This window comes from Megalobrama amblycephala, linkage group LG19, assembly GCF_018812025.1.
Source record: "Megalobrama amblycephala isolate DHTTF-2021 linkage group LG19, ASM1881202v1, whole genome shotgun sequence".
Taxonomy (NCBI): Eukaryota; Metazoa; Chordata; class Actinopteri; order Cypriniformes; family Xenocyprididae; genus Megalobrama; species Megalobrama amblycephala.
In genome coordinates, this window is record NC_063062.1 from 37,645,228 (window position 1) to 37,662,384 (window position 17,157).

Consider the following 17,157-nt stretch of genomic DNA (forward strand, 5'->3'; position numbering starts at 1 on the left):
CACCTGCTGAGACAGCACCGCTGTGACTGTAGCCCTACAGGGCATCTTTTTAGTCTTTCCATTTCCCTCTTTCTGATTCTCTTGTTTTTTTCATGAGTGTGAGGGGAATGTCACTCACAATGTAGAGCTTTTTAAATCCCAGGGGGTTTCCCTGATTCCCAGACAGACCTGACAGTCAGGTATAGCTTGTCTGCACAGAATCATTTTTAAAACACTAAAATAGATATATCTGTGTACTCCCTGTTAATGTATAGAACATGTAGCCATCAAATTCAGAATCCGTGTGAAAAAAAAAAATTTTTTGTCTTGTTTGGTCACGGATAATTTTAAAATTGTGTTTTCCAGGCCTGAAATCTTAAAAAGTTTGTAAATTTGTTTAATAAATATATATTCTGCTTTAAAAAATAGTTAATTGCTAGATATTTATAGATTTTTCTCAGCTAGATGTTCATTTTTATATTATTGATGCTTATTGTGTAATTGTTTAAATCTGTACCTGAAAGGTTCATTGATCAAAATGTATCAGAACCCTTTTTCTATAAACATCCTTAAAACAGGGTAAATTTACTAGAAAAACAAAATAAGAAGTGTAAACTTCAGAAAAATATAATTAAATATTAAATTAATAACCTCACTAATGTTAAGAAAAAATCTAATTCAATGTATATTTATACCCTGAAAATACTTAATATCTTGTTCTATACATTGTATAGAAATATATATATATATATATATATATATATATATATATATATATATACAATGTCAATTTATCTTAAAGACAGTTTCATTGGAAAACAAGACCAGTGTTATGTGTAATGCATTACTAAGTAATTAATTACTTGAATTTAATTACTTTTCCCTTGAAAAAGTAAAGTAAGGGATTACTCTTAATTTTTCTGTAATTTAATTACAGTTAATTCTGATGTAATTGCATTAAATACTGTAGACTATAGAACATTTCTATTCTATTTCGATTTATCATCTAATGTTAAAATGTTATAATGTTTTTAATGCAGCATTCTTCCTTTAAATATGTACTTTGGTAACTTCAATCATTTATGCAATTTTATATTATTTATTTGAAAGAATTAAAGCAGCAATTTCATGTCTGCCCTTGTATTGTTCAACTGGTTGAGGTTGATACGGGATTTAGAAAGTCATTAGTAATGCAATATTTTTTAGAGAGAGTAATTAGTGCAGAAATCTGTTGAAGATGTAATTAGTAGCTACTAATGCTGTCAAACGATTAATTGCAATTAATTGCATCCAAAATAAAAGTTTGTTTTCATAATATATATGTGTGTACTGTGTATATTTATTGTGTATATATAGACACACACATGCATGTATACATGTAACAAAATATATTATATTTATATATAATATAAATATAAATATATATAGATATATACATGTAAATATTTCTTAAATGCATGTATGTGTGTGTATTTATATATACACAATAAATATACACAGTACACACATATATATTATGAAAACAAACTTTTATTTTGGATGCAATTAATTGTGATTAATCGTTTGACAGCACTAGTATCTAGTAATTAAATTACTTCTTTAGAGTAACTTAACCCAACACTGAACAAGACTAAAAATACTGATTAAGAGAAAGATGTGTGGTGTTTTCTCACATGCTTTTGGAAACACCTTGTTAGAGCAATGTGAGCAATGTCGAGAACTTTTTTTGAGTGTGCAGATCATAAATGAAGTAAACAGAACAGGAAGACGGCAGAGGAAAGAAAGTAGAAAGAGAGACCGACAGGAAAGCACGAGATTGCGAGAGAGAGAGCATGACAGTGAAGATGAGTCAAGATGAAAGAAATATGGATGAAAGGTTAATGTCGGAGGAAGGTTCTGGAGGCAGAGAGCAGCTGCTGACTGTTCTTGCTGTTCCCTGGTTTGTGATTACTGTCACCCTCATCCTTTCTCTCTCCGTCTCCTGCTGCGTCAGGTTCCCCGTCATCCTGTCCATAGAGAATCACTGCAGCATTCAGCAGCAGAAGAAGATCGCTCAGCACCTAAAAGAGATTTTCGGAGACAAGCTGGATGTGGCGGAGGCCCTGAACAAAGACCCCAAGCAGATCCCCAGCCCGAACAGCCTCAAAGGAAAGATACTCTTAAAGGTACGATGTGAACTTCTCAGATTCTGCTGCTTACCAAAACCTCAAATCCTCAATTATGCTTTTCCTTTTCCTGCTTTTGTTCTGTTCCCCACTATTCTCTCTTTTATTTGTTTCTTTTGTTAAACTCCAACGAGTTTTAAGCTCAAAAAAGTGCATCCATCCATCATAAACATAATCCACACGGCTCCGGGGGGCTAATAAAGGCCTTCTGAAGTGAAGTGATGCATTTGTGCAAGAAAAATATCCATATTTAACAAGTTATAAAGTAAAATAACTAGCTTCCACCATTTCCGTATTTAACGTTCAAAACGCTTACGCTACATCCTACACCTTCCGTATTCGACTTATGAAAAATGCGCGTCAGTTACACTTTTTTCATAAGTTGAATATGGAAGGTGGTCTGGCAGAAGCTAGATATTTTACTTTATAACTTGTTAAATATGGATATTTTTCTTACACAAATGCATCACTTCGCTTCAGAAGGCCTTTATTAGCCCCCCGGAGCCGTGTGGAGTACGATTATGATGGATGGATGCACTTTCTTGAGCGTCAAACTTGTTGGAATGGTTTTTTTAACTACAGTGGGTACAGAAAGTATTCAGACCCCCTTAAATTTTTCACTCTTTGTTATATTGCAGCCATTTGCTAAAATCATTTAAGTTCATTTTTTTTCCTCATTAATGTACACACAGCACCCCATATTGACAAAAAACACAGAATTGTTGACATTTTTGCAGATTTATTAAAAAAGAAAAACTGAAATATCACATGGTCCTAAGTATTCAGACCCTTTGCTCAGTATTTAGTAGAAGCACCCTTTTGATCTAATACAGCCATGAGTCTTTTTGGGAAAGATGCAACAAGTTTTTCACACCTGGATTTGGGGATCCTCTGCCATTCCTCCTTGCAGATCCTCTCCAGTTCTGTCAGGTTGGATGGTAAACGTTGGTGGACAGCCATTTTTAGGTCTCTCCAGAGATGCTCAATTGGGTTTAAGTCAGGGCTCTGGCTGGGCCATTCAAGAACAGTCACGGAGTTGTTGTGAAGCCACTCCTTCGTTATTTTAGCTGTGTGCTTAGGGTCATTGTCTTGTTGGAAGGTAAACCTTCGGCCCAGTCTGAGGTCCTGAGCACTCTGGAGAAGGTTTTCGTCCAGGATATCCCTGTACTTGGCCGCATTCATCTTTCCCTCGATTGCAACCAGTTGTCCTGTCCCTGCAGCTGAAAAACACCCCCACAGCATGATGCTGCCACCACCATGCTTCACTGTTGGGACTGTATTGGACAGGTGATGAGCAGTGCCTGGTTTTCTCCACACAAACCGCTTAGAATTAAGGCCAAAAAGTTCTATCTTGGTCTCATCAGACCAGAGAATCTTATTTCTCACCATCTTGGCAAACTCCATGCGGGCTTTCATGTGTCTTGCACTGAGGAGAGGCTTCCGTCGGGCCACTCTGCCATAAAGCCCCGTCTGGTGGAGGGCTGCAGTGATGGTTGACTTTCTACAACTTTCTCCCATCTCCCGACTGCATCTCTGGAGCTCAGCCACAGTGATCTTTGGGTTCTTCTTTACCTCTCTCACCAAGGCTCTTCTCCCCCGATAGCTCAGTTTGGCCGGACAGCCAGCTCTAGGAAGGGTTCTGGTCGTCCCAAAAGTCTTTCATTTAAAGATTATGGAGGCCACTGTGCTCTTAGGAACCTTAAGTGCAGCAGAAACTTTTTTGTAACCTTGACCAGATCTGTGTCTTGCCACAATTCTGTCTCTGAGCTCTTCAGGCAGTTCCTTTGACCTCATGACTCTCATTTGCTCTGACATGCACTGTGAGCTGTAAGGTCTTATATAGACAGGTGTGTGGCTTTCCTAATCAAGTCCAATCAGTATAATCAAACACAGCTGGACTCAAATGAAGGTGCAGAACCATCTCAAGGATGATCAGAAGAAATGGACAGCACCTGAGTTAAATATATGAGTGTCACAGCAAAGGGTCTGAATACTTAGGACCATGTGATATTTCAGTTTTTCTTTTTTAATAAATCTGCAAAAATGTCAACAATTCTGTGTTTTTCTGTCAATATGGGGTGCTGTGTGTACATTAATGAGGAAAAAAAATGAACTTAAATGATTTTAGCAAATGGCTGCAATATAACAAAGAGCGAAAAATTTAAGGGGGTCTAAATACTTTCCGTACCCACTGTATATCTTCATAGTTATCGTTCTTCATGTGAACTGGCCTTTACACTTCAGTCTTTTCCTCACACAAAGCTATTATGCTGCTTCAGAAGACAAAGAATGTGTGGATGCTTTTTGTTGTTTTTAAACCTTGAGTTGAGATATTTTTATAGTAGTAAATGATGACAGAATTTTCATTTTGGCTAAATTATTTCTTTAAAGATGTAATGGGATGACAGGTGGTCAGTCGTATGAGAAGAAAGTGTTGCTATGTGTAAATACGGACGTCATTGTGCCAGCGAGGAGTTTGGCATTAGTAAAACAGGTCAAGACAGATGGCACTGCCAGCCTGCGACTCTACAGGCCTCTCCTAGTTGAGCAAACAGTGACGGCAGACTCTCAAACCCAGCAGGGAGCCTTTGTGATTGGAGCACACTTGAGTAAATCCCCTGCACTCGAACACGGGTCTCCTTTGATTACACACACACACACACACTTAAACATGTCACAATGTCAGCTCCCTCCGCCAGACTGTTTGTGCAAACTCTGTAGGTCAAAAGCATGGAATTGATTTTCCCTCCATCTTGTCCTTCCACCGGTGACTCTTATTTCCCACCAGCCCTCACACAAGTGTGTTTGTGAGAGAGACCGACAGATGAGGAGGAGACAAGGGTTTGTGCTTGGAGTTTTAGGTTTATTGATACTTAAACGTGTTTCAGTGCTCTGAAGAGTCTAAGACACTCTTTATCCTCAGTGTACCAAATGAGGGTCCTCTGTTGTCTGAATAACAGGTTATTAAAGGGGATCTATTACCTATTTTCACAAGATGTAATATAAGTCTCTGGTGTCTCCAGAATGTGTCTGTGAAGTTTCAGCTCAAAATACCCCACAGATCATTTATTATAGCTTGTCAAATTTGCCCCTATTTGGGTGTGAGCAAAAACACGCCGCTTTTGTGTGTGTCCCTTTAAATGCAAATGAGCTGCTGCTCCCGGCCCCTTTCCAGAAGAAGGCGGAGCTTTAACAGCTCAACAACAACAAAGCTGGAGAATCTCACGCAGCCAAAATTAGGATTGTCAGTAACGGTGTTCAGCCTTACATTGTTCAAACCGGAGTCGACACTGATGGAGAGACTCAGGAAGAAGTTACAACTTTTTGCCGGCGCCATGGGTGAAAACATGCATATTAAGGGGCAGTAATATTATAATAACATCCTCTTCCTACATCACAAGGGGAGCAAAATCTGAGCGGCTCGTTTTTTCACATGCTTGCTAAGAAATGCTTGCCAAAACAAAGTTACTGGGTTGTCCTTTTTGGTTACACTTTATTTTAAGGTGTCTTTGTTACACTGTAACTATACATTTAAGTACTGAGTAATGTTAGGTAACTGCATGTAATTACTATAGGTTTAGGATTAGGTTTGATTTAGGGTTAGTTGCATGTAATTATGCATAATTTATAGTTATTACTATAGTAACTACATGTAACATATGTAACAATGACACTGTGTTACCTCCTTTTTCACATTTTCTGTGTTGGTGGATGCACCACGGACCCGATTAAAGCACTTAAACATGGAATAATTCTGTTTTTCACGTCCCCTGAGAAAACATTGCATTTCAGTCTTCTTGAAAAGAAAATGCTACTTCATTGGCCCCGGGGCTGCATACTACACTTATCTTCCGCCTGTGTCCAAGAGCCATTAGTATGGATTCAGTTCTAGTGTCAATATCTGAGGTGCTGTGTCAACACACACCAGCTGTCGATGGTTTAAACAGAGGTGAAACACTATCTAACACTCAATAATGGGGTTGTTTGCTGACAAGTACTGTAAAAATGATTATGGAAGCATTCATTGCTCCTTTTTTTTGTCTGTAGGGGAAACGTCTTCCTCCGTACCTGTCTGCTGATGCTGAAGAGGGTGAGGTGTCTGACGATGACAGTGCTGATGAGATTGAAGATGACTTCAAGCTGAAGAATAGCATGGTAAGACTGTAACACACACCAGTTAAGGTTGAGCAGCGGGATTGATTACTAACACACACACACACACACTCAGCAGAGAGATTTCAATCATTTTTGCACTACAAAGGTACATGTATTTTTTTATATGGGTGGGCAGGCACTGAAACGTATTGATTACAAAACAAAAACATCTCTAAAGTTGTTTGTACTTAAAAGGCCTTACATTTTAAGACAAACATACTTTATGCAAATACAATGACACAGATGTGTAGAAGGAAACATTAATAAACGCTAATAAACACTGTTGTGCCCCATGCAACAACATTGAGAATGCATTTACAGTATGATGTATTATGAATTGTGATCCAACACATTACAAATCAAACACACATTTGTTTTTGTCGCACACTGAAACAAATTATATTGTAGTAAATTATACTTGAATTTACTGCAGAAAAACAAAGATTTTATTAATATTAAAAAACAACTTCATAAATATGAATTAAATAATTTGTGACAGAAACAAATTTGAAAAAAAAAAAAACTATTCCAGATTCCCTTCTGATTTTTAAAAAAAATGTACACAAGGATTAAGCAAAATACAGACTGACAAAAAGCACAATAAACTATCTGTAAATATGGCAGGCAGCAATATAAGTGAAACCAAAACAAAGTTAAAGAAGCTTAAGTTTATTGTAAAGAACTAAATTTAAATGAAAAACATTATTGTAACCATTCATCAGTACTCAAGAGCTTAAAGTGGAAAATTTTACCCCCCTTGTTTGCATATGACACACGTCAAACTCAATCAAGCTTATGTTTTAAAGTCTCCCTACAGTCAATAATTTTATCCCTTAAAACTCATCTTTGATAATCAAAATGACATATTTATATGTTTTTTTCCTTCTTCATGCCTTAAAATAGTTTGAATATAACTCTACACCCTTGCTTCATTTAGTATACGCAGACTCGTGAATATGCAAATTAGTCTCCGCCTCTACTCAATCGCACCAGCTTGGATTACCTGATCCACTCTCTCAACAAACGCTACACTGGCTATTGGAAATATTGGTTTAATTCAGCCATATAAGTGTGAAGCAGAAACTGATTCAGAAGAAGAAGTGAAAGAGTGAATTATACAGGCTCGTCTACAAGTTGAATGGTAATACGTTTTATGAATTGCTCTGTACGACGTCGGACACTTAATGGTAACTGATATTAGGCTTTGGCTTGACTATGTTATCAAGCAGGTAATAATGTGTTGTTAATGTTCAACAAACCATCACCATCTCATAGTCAGCATCCTCAGAAACGTTTTAGAAAGTCATAGAAGAAAAGTGTGACGGGATTGGTACCATGTTTGTACGGAAGAGGATTAGGGCCAAGCAATGATAAAAAAATAAAACCATCTCGAGATTACAGTTGTTAAATTTCGAGAAAAAACTCGTTAAATTTAGAGAAAAAAGTCGAGATAAAATGTTGAGAATAAACTCATTAAATTACGAGAAAAAACTCGTTAAATTACGAGAAAAAGTTGTTAAATTACGAGAACAAATTCGTTAAATTATGAGAAAAAACTCGTTAAATTTCGAGAAAAAAGTCAAGATAAAATGTTGAGAATAAACTTGTTAAATTATGAGAAAAAAGTCGTTAAATTACGAGAACAAATTCGTTAAATTATGAAAAAAATGTCGTTAAATTTCAAGAAAAAAGTCAAGATAAAATGTTGAGAATAAACTTGTTAAATTATGAGAAAAAACTCGTTAAATTTCGAGAAAAAAGTCGAGATAAAATGTTGAGAATAAACTCATTAAATTACGAGAAAAAACTTGTTAAATTACGAGAAAAAGTTGTTAAATTACGAGAACAAATTCGTTAAATTACGAGAACAAATTCATTAAATTATGAGAAAAAACTCGTTAAATATTGAGAAAAAAGTCAAGATAAAATGTTGAGAATAAACTCATTAAATTATGAGAAAAAAGTCGTTAAATTACGAGAACAAATTCGTTAAATTACAAATTTGTTCTCATAATTTAATGACTTTATTCTCAACATTTTATCTCGACTTTTTTCTCGAAATTTAACGACGTTTTTCTCATAATTTAACGAATTTGTTCTCGTAATTTAACGATTTTTTTCTCGTAATTTAACGAGTTTTTTCTCAAAATTTAACAACTTTAATCTCGAGATGGTTTTATTTTTTTATTATTGCTTGGCCCTAATCCTCTTCTGTATGTTTGTGACGTAGAAAATGGACGGTTTTTGAAATTATCTTCGATACACTGCCATTTTAAGGAGAAAATACTGAGCAGTAATGATGACTGATGAATTTGCACATGGTTTGCATATTAAAAACATATAAACAACATTAAAAACTTTTCACTGCAGGGGGACTTTAAGATAAAAACAGAGAGAAGCTGTGCAACAGATACTACTAGCATGTCAGCGCCTGCGAGGGAGTAAATCTGCGGGTCTCCCTCGAGCTGCGGCACAACAAAGTACCGGCAGTTTATGAGAGCATAAGCTATGAAACACTTAAGCACTGTGACACTTAAGAACTGTAATGATGGATGTTAGTGGTACAATACATTAAAAAATCCTCTTATGTGGAGCAACTGACTATGTCATGCAAAATCGAGAGTGAATAGCTAAATGCGTCTATGTCGTCTAATATTGTACTACTACACTTTATGTACAAATACCTAATTATAATTACCAATAAGATCATGTTGCACTTTTAAATTTAAAATTTTTCACTTTTTCTGCTACTCAAGCTGTCTCTTTTCTTTTCATGCGTTATCACCTTCTCCACCTCTAATGAAAATCTCTCACTTTTGATGGAGCCAGTATTTTGTCTGGCTGCCTCCTCACACCGTTCTGGCTCACAGTGAGCTGTTGGTGTCCATCTCTAAAAGCCGATCAATCACAGACTGCACCCCCGGTGAGCTTCTGTTTTTGTGGAAACACCTCTTATATGCAACAACATGGCCATTTGCCAAGAGATCCATCCAGCAGCGCTGCCATTAGCAGAGCCTGCTTTACAATCCGCCTGTTTCGTCCAGATTTTGATGCTGAAATCGATTTATTTTCCTGGACTTATCAACAATAAATTGGTTTCCTAGCACTTATTTTGTTGATCTTGAATGAAGAATGCTTTAATAGCATTTTAATGTACCCTTGCAAAATATTCATGTTGTTTTGTTTAGGAGCAATTAATGTTTAATGATCCACTCAGACAAGTCATTGCTGGGAGCCAGTTAGGTTTCTATCCTTCATCTCATTACATGCCTACTTAAACGTGTCAGGAAATACAAGAAACACGCCGGCCCTGCTGGAAGTTGACGCTCATTATGGCTGAGAGATTTTGAAGCCATTTACCTGGTCAAAAAAGAGAAAGAAATCAAACAAAAACAAAATGGATCCTATTTTTTGCATAATTGGAACACTTTGAGCCCTTTATTGCTCTCTCAGATCAGTATGCCCGGCTTTGATTTTTAATAAAATGACTCATGAATAGCCATTGAAGTGAAGAGAGAGAGAACACACATCACACCGCACGCGCAGTGCATATTTATTTTGGTACCCATTTAAAGTTACAGAATTAACACTGCATGTGTACCCTTGGAAAGGACGTAGCATACTTATTATGGAAATTATATACTTAAAATGAATATACTTATGTATGAACTGAATGTAATGTTTCCGCACACTTAACTGTATCTTAATTGCCATTAAATGGCAAATTGATTAGAGTTTTTAAATTATTATTAAATGCTTTGCTTTTTGTGACCCACTCAAGTAGAACATCTTGATATGTAATTTCATAATTACAGCCGAATATACTTACAAGCATTTACAGTACAGTCCAAAAGTTTGGAACCACTAAGATTTTTAATGTTTTTAAAAGAAGTTTCGTCTGCTCACCAAGGCTACATTTATTTAATTAAAAATACAGTAAAAAACAGTAATATTGTGAAATATTATTACAATTTAAAATAAATGTTTTCTATTTGAATATATTTCACAAAGTAATTTATTCCTGTGATGGCAAAGCTGAATTTTCAGCATCATTACTCCAGTCTTCAGTGTCACATGATCCTTCAGAAATCATTCTAATATGCTGATCTGCTGCTCAAGAAACGAGAGTTACGTATGTAACTGCGGTTCTATGAGTTCTGGATGACCGCCAGAGGCACTGCTTCACACTGGATATTATCTCTCGTTGCAATTGCATAGGTCGAGTTTAATACCAACAAAGTCCCTCGTGACCAGGATGACTCGGGGTGCTCCCCTATTTAACCCCGTGACTTCCTGCAGACTGTCCCTACGGAATCTTCTCGCACCGACTCCGAGTGACAGAAAGCTCTGGCGGTCATCCAGAACTCATAGAACCGCAGTTACATACGTAACTCTCGTTCTATTTCGTTCTTCCTGACCGCCAGAGGCAGTGCTTCACACTGGATGACTTATAACAACAAGGTCACGAGGAGGTCCTGCTTACCCTTAAGAGGAAGTTGAGGGCCCAGAAAGGACCGCTGCCCCAATGGTATCAGAAGCCGCCACATTAACCCTGTAGTATCTGGAAAAGGTACTTGTTGATGACCATGTAGCTGCTGCACAAATATCACTAAGAGGAACACCTTTTAGTGCAGCCCAAGACGCTGAGATGCCCCTTGTTGAATGACATCTCACCCCCAATGGCACTGAATAATTATTAGATTTGTACGCATGGGTGATCACCTCCACTACCCAGTGCGACAATCTCTGCTTTGAGAGGGGCTGACCTCTTTTTGGCCCCCCATGACAGAGAAAAAGTTGGTCTGATTGCCGGAAAGCTTCTGTGGCCCTCAGATAGGCCCGGAGGGCTCTTACTGGGCATAAAAGTCTGCTTCCCTCCTCCTGTGTACCCAATACTGTAGGATTAAACACTGTCAACTCAATAGCCTGGTTTCTAAAATTGTCAGAGAGCCTTTTGGGGAGAAATGCTGTGTTCGGCCATAATGTCACTACTGAACCCTCTGCATTCCAGCGCATACAAGATGTGCTGACTGATAACGCGTGGAGCTCACTCACACGCTTAGCCGAAGTAATGGCCAAGAGAAACGCTGTCTTCAGTGAGACCCACTTCAGGTCACTCTGCTCCAGAGGTTCAAACGGGTGCAATGTAAGAGATTTTAAGACTAGACTCAGGTCCCATGAGGGCACCCGAGTGGGCTGAGGAGGGTGCAGCCGTTGAGCACCTCTAAGAAACTGAGTAACCAAGGCATGAGTCCCCAATGGCTTACCATCTATTCGCACATGATATGCCGAAATTGCAGCCACATATACTCGCAAGGTAGACACTGTCCTATTATTTTCTAACAGAGACTGCAGAAAACGTAAAACCATGGGAACAGGGCATTGCTCTGGGGCCATTGCATGCTTCCTGCACCAATCAGTGAAGAGCTTCCATCGACAGGCATAAGCACTCCTGGTAGAAGGTGCTCTGGAGTTCAATATGGTGTTTTGCACCTCACGATCGCAGACTCTGAAAAGTGGTTCCGGCCCTTCAGAGGCCAAACACAGAGCTGCAGGCGGTCTGGATTCGGGTGCCAAATCTGACCCTCCAACTGGTGGAGAAGATCCCTTCTCCTGGGAAGGCTCCAGGGATCCTGCTCTAGGAGATTGTACATCATTGGAAACCAAGGTCTCCCCGGCCAGTTCGGCGCTACCAACAGCAGTCTGTGGTGTCCTTGAAGGACCCTGTGAACAGTTGCCAAGATCAATGGTATCGGGGGAAAGGCATAAAGTAACTGATCTGGCCAAGCGTTTGCTAGAGCATCCTGCCCCAGAGGACTGGATTCCTCCACTAGTGAGAACCAGAGACGGCAATGGGTCGATGTCGCAGAGGCGAAGAGGTCCACCTCCGCCCTGCCAAACCGCTGCCATATCATCTCTACCACCTCTGGGTTGAGTCTCCACTCCCCTGATGGAGGTCTGTGGCGCGACAAATAATCTGCCACCACATTTGACACCCCCGGAATGTGCATCGCTCTGATGCTTGCAAACTGTGGGAAGGCCCAAGTCAACAGTTCCTGAGATACCCGAAGGGACTGGCTGGACCTCGTGCCCCCTTGATGGTTGATGTGATAGACCACTGAAGTGTTGTCGGACCTGACAAGAATGTGCCTGCCCTTCAAAAATGGTGCAAAGTGCTTTAGAGCCAACTGTACTGCACGAAGTTCCAGGGTATTTATACTCTCGCTCTTCTCCTGGGGGTTCCAATGTCCTCTGACTGCTCTGTGTTGCCAGACTGCCCCCCAGCCTGCAAGAGACGCGTCGGTCTGGACTACCTCCCTCCGAGAGGGAATCACGCCCAGAGCAACCCCTTTGGTCAGATACGACCTCCTCCTCCATGGCTTCAAGGCCAGAAGGCATCGTTCTGTAATCTTGATCCACCTGTTCCTGTGCCAAACGGGATTCAAGTGGAGACTGTTCACCCATATCTGAAATGGGCGGAGTGACAGGAGGCCTAGCGGTATGACAGCAACTGCTGCCGCCAACATACCCATGAGCCTGAGGATGCACCTGAACGGAAGTCTGGCCTGCCTTCGAAACTGTTGTAGGAGGAGCTGTATATTGTCCACCCGCTGTGCTGATGGCGAGGCTTTCATTACTCGTGAATCTAGCATGACACCTATGAACCCCAAAGACTGACTTGGAGTTAGCTGGCTCTTGCTGAAATTCACAGAAAGACCCAGACGGGTAATATGTGACAGTAGCTGTGTGATTTCCAGCACTGCCTGCTCCTGTGAGTGGGAGCAAAGGAGCCAGTCGTCCAAGTACGGAAGCACTTGTAGTCCTGTAGCTTGGATTGGAGCCAGTGCCGCAGCCATGCACCTGGTGAAGACCCGTGGGGAGAGGGAGAGGCCGAATGGGAGGACACGGAACTGATAGACCTGTTCCTGAAATGCAAAGCGTAGGAATGGCCTGTGTTGTGGAGCAATTGGAATATGGAAGTACGCATCCTTTAAGTCTACTGTGGTGAACCAGTGCTGCTGCCTGACCGCCTGGAGAACATCGGTTATTCGTAACATGTGAAATGGTAAGACCTTCAGGAACTTGTTTAGGCCGCGAAGGTCGAGTATGGGCCTTACTCCCCCGTCTTTCTTTGGAATTAAGAAGTATATTGAAAAGAACCCATCGAGCCGTTCTGACCCTTCTACTGGTTCGATGGCACCCTTCTGTAGAAGTTGCGCTATTTCTTGTTTTAGTGAAAATGAACTGTTGGGGTCTGAGACTATGGTCATTCTGATCCCGTTGAAAGCGGGCGGCCGCCGTCGGAACTGCAGCTTGTACCCCTGAGTTAGTGTTGCTATAACCCATGGGTCGGAGGTTGTTGTCTCCCAATAACTGAGCTGCTGAGGAGTAAAACGTCCGACGGCTGGCCGCAGACCTTCAGGTCCTGCGTCCCTGGCCTCTAAAATCCCTGGAGGGCCGTTGGCCAGGTGCTCTGCCCCTTGGGGCCTGAAATACTTGCTGTCCCCGAGCCCGGGGCCGCTGAGTAGAATGCTCCACTCGCTGAGATCGCTGTGGCTGAGGCTGGTCTCTGTGAGTATCACCTGGGCGTGTTGAAAACTGAGGCCGTGGTAGATCATGCCCCCTAGAGGGCTGCCTATAATGTAATTGAGACTGAGGAACTCTCCTCAGGTCAGCAAATTGCTGCCTGGTCTGATTCACCTGGACACTGCGTTCCAGCGTCTGCTGTGCAGCTGGTCCAAAGAGCTGTCCTGGAACTACTGGAAGGTCCCTTAGTGTCTTTCTACATGCCTCAGACAGAGGTGATTGTGCCAGCCAGACTTGGCGGCGTGTCTGTGTGAGCGTCGACATCAGCCTGCCCAGCTCTCTTGTCATGAATGCCATTGCCTGAAGCGAGGCATCACTTAAGTTCGAGTTTAAAGGATCATTTCCTGATGTTTGAAGAGATTGAGACAGGGCCAGCATGAGATGTGAGAGAGAATTGCCAATGCGACCCATTCGTGCTGCTGTGTTATATGCCTGGATAAGAAGATCATCTGTAATCCGGCATTGAGGCCGGGGGCAACGAACATTAGGCCTTAAGACCTCCTCTGGGGAGAGAACAAAAGAGGCAATAATTGGATCAACTTTCGGCATTTGACCCAAGCCATAAGTGTCTGCATCCTGCATCGCAGCCAATGCTCTGCTTGCACTAGTGGGGTGCGTAAGAGATCTAGGGTTAGCCCAGCATCTTTGCAACTCCTCAATATAATCTTTCGATGGTGGAATAGTAAGAGGAGAGGGTTGCGCTGAACCTCTGAAAAAAGCGCTGGAAGTGGTTGCCACCACCGGGGCTGTGTCAAGACCTAGGCGAGCCAACGCAGCCTGAAGAGCTTGCTTCACCAGTTCTAGCTCCGACTGTGGACTTCCTACAGATCCATGACCAGTGCCCTGGGAGCCATCATGGGAGAGATGGGATTGGTGATCAGAGACAACCTCCACTTCTTCCACATCATAAAATTGGTTGTGAGAAGCCGCCATTGACAGAATATCTTCCTCCATAATGGGCGACTCCGTGGTGGGGGCTTCGACTACAGACACTAGTTTCTCACCCGGTTGTAATTTCATAAGCAAAGACTTAATCTGAGCAAACTCAGCAGTCAACACATCCACTTTCTTGACTAAGGGGTCTTCCTTGCAACTCTTTCCAGCAGAAGCACTGGTTGATTCAACATTTCTGCGCTTATGCATTGCCTTACTCGGCGGAGGTGGTGGTAGCGACTCACCCAAAAGTCCTTCCACCAAAGCTATCCTCGAAGTTCTCCACTCCCAAGACATGACACTACAGTTCATGCAGGCATCCTCTGTGAGGCCTTGTCTCAAGTGTTCCAAGCCTAAACAGCAAGGGCAGCAGTCATGCCCATCATCCATCTGCAGCATGGTCATGCACAATGCGCAAGTATGAGATATTGTTTCCATTCTGACAACAATTTATTTTTGTAGGACGAGCGGAATCACTCTGACCGTTGCTGGACTCAGCCGTCCTTGTTACCAGAATATCTAGAGAATAATATATATATATATATATATATATATATATATATATATATATACAAACACTTAGTATTTCAGTGTATAAGTATATATATATATATAACCACAATTTTAATTGCCTCCACTACTGTGTTACTTCAACAAGCTCCCAGCAGAGTATTGTACTTCTTGTAGCACAGACACCGACCGCTATACAGAGCGCACACACTCCTAGCGTGGTCTAACTACATCTACAGTTTATTATAGCACTATATGGCCGTACCACAGAGCGGAAACACTCCGTTCTAGCGACCAAAACAATGCCGGGAAAACGTGAACGAACCCCAAGCGTATATGTAAACAAACTCACCAGTCGTCGTTGTTTCCGATCGTGATCTGTTTCTTTCAATGAAACTCCAATTGAATCCGCTGCAGCCTCTGGAGGACGCGCAGTCGCGAAACACCAACAATGGTTTTGTTGCGAAGCTGTGAAGAACGGATTCCAAAAGTGTTGGTTTTTTTTTTATATAATATTCTATGACCTGCAATATGTGCACGCGAGAAGATTATAGGGACAGTCTGCAGGAAGTCACGGGGTTAAATAGGGGAGCACCCCGAGTCATCCTGGTCACGAGGGACTTTGTTGGTATTAAACTCGACCTATGCAATTGCAACGAGAGATAATATCCAGTGTGAAGCACTGCCTCTGGCGGTCAGGAAGAACGAAATAGAACATTTAATGTGTACAATATTTTTTTTCAGGATTCTTTGATGAATAGAAAGTTCAAAAGAACAGTGTTTATCTGAAATCTAATCTTTTGTAACATTATAAATGTCTTTACTGCCACTTTTGATTGATTTAATGCATCCTTGCTGAATAAAAGTATTCATTTCTTTTCAAAAAAATAAAAATAAAAATTCTTACTGACCCCAAACTTTTGAACGGTAGTGTATAATGCTACAGAAGCTTTGTATTTCAGATAAATGCTGTTCTTTTGAACTTTCTATTCATCAAGGAATCCTGAAAACAAAAGTACACAACTGTTTTCAACATTGAAAATAATCATAAATGTTTCTTGAGCAGCAAATCAGCATATTAGAATGATTTCTGAAGGATCATGTGACACTGAAGACTGGAGTAACGATGCTGAAAATTCAGCTTTGCATCACAGGAATAAATTACTTTGTCAAATATATTTAAATAGTACACAGTTATTTTAAATTGTAATAATATTTCACAATATTACTGTTTTTTACTGTATCTTTAATTAAATAAATGTAGCCTTGGTGAGCAGACGAAACTTCTTTTAAAAACATTAAAAATCTTAGTGGTTCCAAACTTTTGGACTGTACTGTATGGTAACTATACTATACTTTAATATACTTGTTACATGTAGGTACTATAGTAATAACTAAAAATTATGCACAATTACATGCAGTTAACCCTAAACCAAACCCTCATCCTAACCATAAACCTATAGTAAGTAAAAGCAAATGTGACATTAAAAAGCATCTGTAATCGTGCTGTTTTAGCTTCTCTCTTTGAGCTCTTTTACCCTGACGCCTTTCACGGGATTCGTACCCAGGGCTTCCTCATCTTAAGTACAATTCCATATTAGCTGAGCTACCGAGCAAGCTTGTTATGTCAGAAAAACAAAACATATGGAGCTGGTTAAGCGATGCAAAGTCCACAACATATTCGTTTACAAATTGTGCACATAATAACATAATATTGTGCAAGAAGATGTGAAAACGAGTCTTTATTAATCCATAATCTGACCCCGTAATCATAACTGTGTTACTGCCTCTAACGTTCATTTCTGTTGGAAACTGCAGTGATATGTAC

At 40.4% G+C, this 17,157-nt stretch overlaps 1 protein-coding gene across 5 annotated transcripts in view; it reads left to right on the forward strand.

Annotated features, from left to right (window-relative positions):
* plch1 (phospholipase C, eta 1) overlaps window positions 1-17,157 on the forward strand; it is a 119,346-nt gene that overhangs the window by 71,097 nt on the left and 31,092 nt on the right. For all 5 annotated transcript variants that reach the window (XM_048168757.1, XM_048168759.1, XM_048168761.1 and 2 more), the window contains 2 exons: window positions 1,973-2,144; window positions 6,192-6,299. In XM_048168757.1, the coding sequence (XP_048024714.1) occupies window positions 1,973-2,144; window positions 6,192-6,299 (280 nt within the window). The remainder of the gene's footprint in view (window positions 1-1,972; window positions 2,145-6,191; window positions 6,300-17,157) is intronic.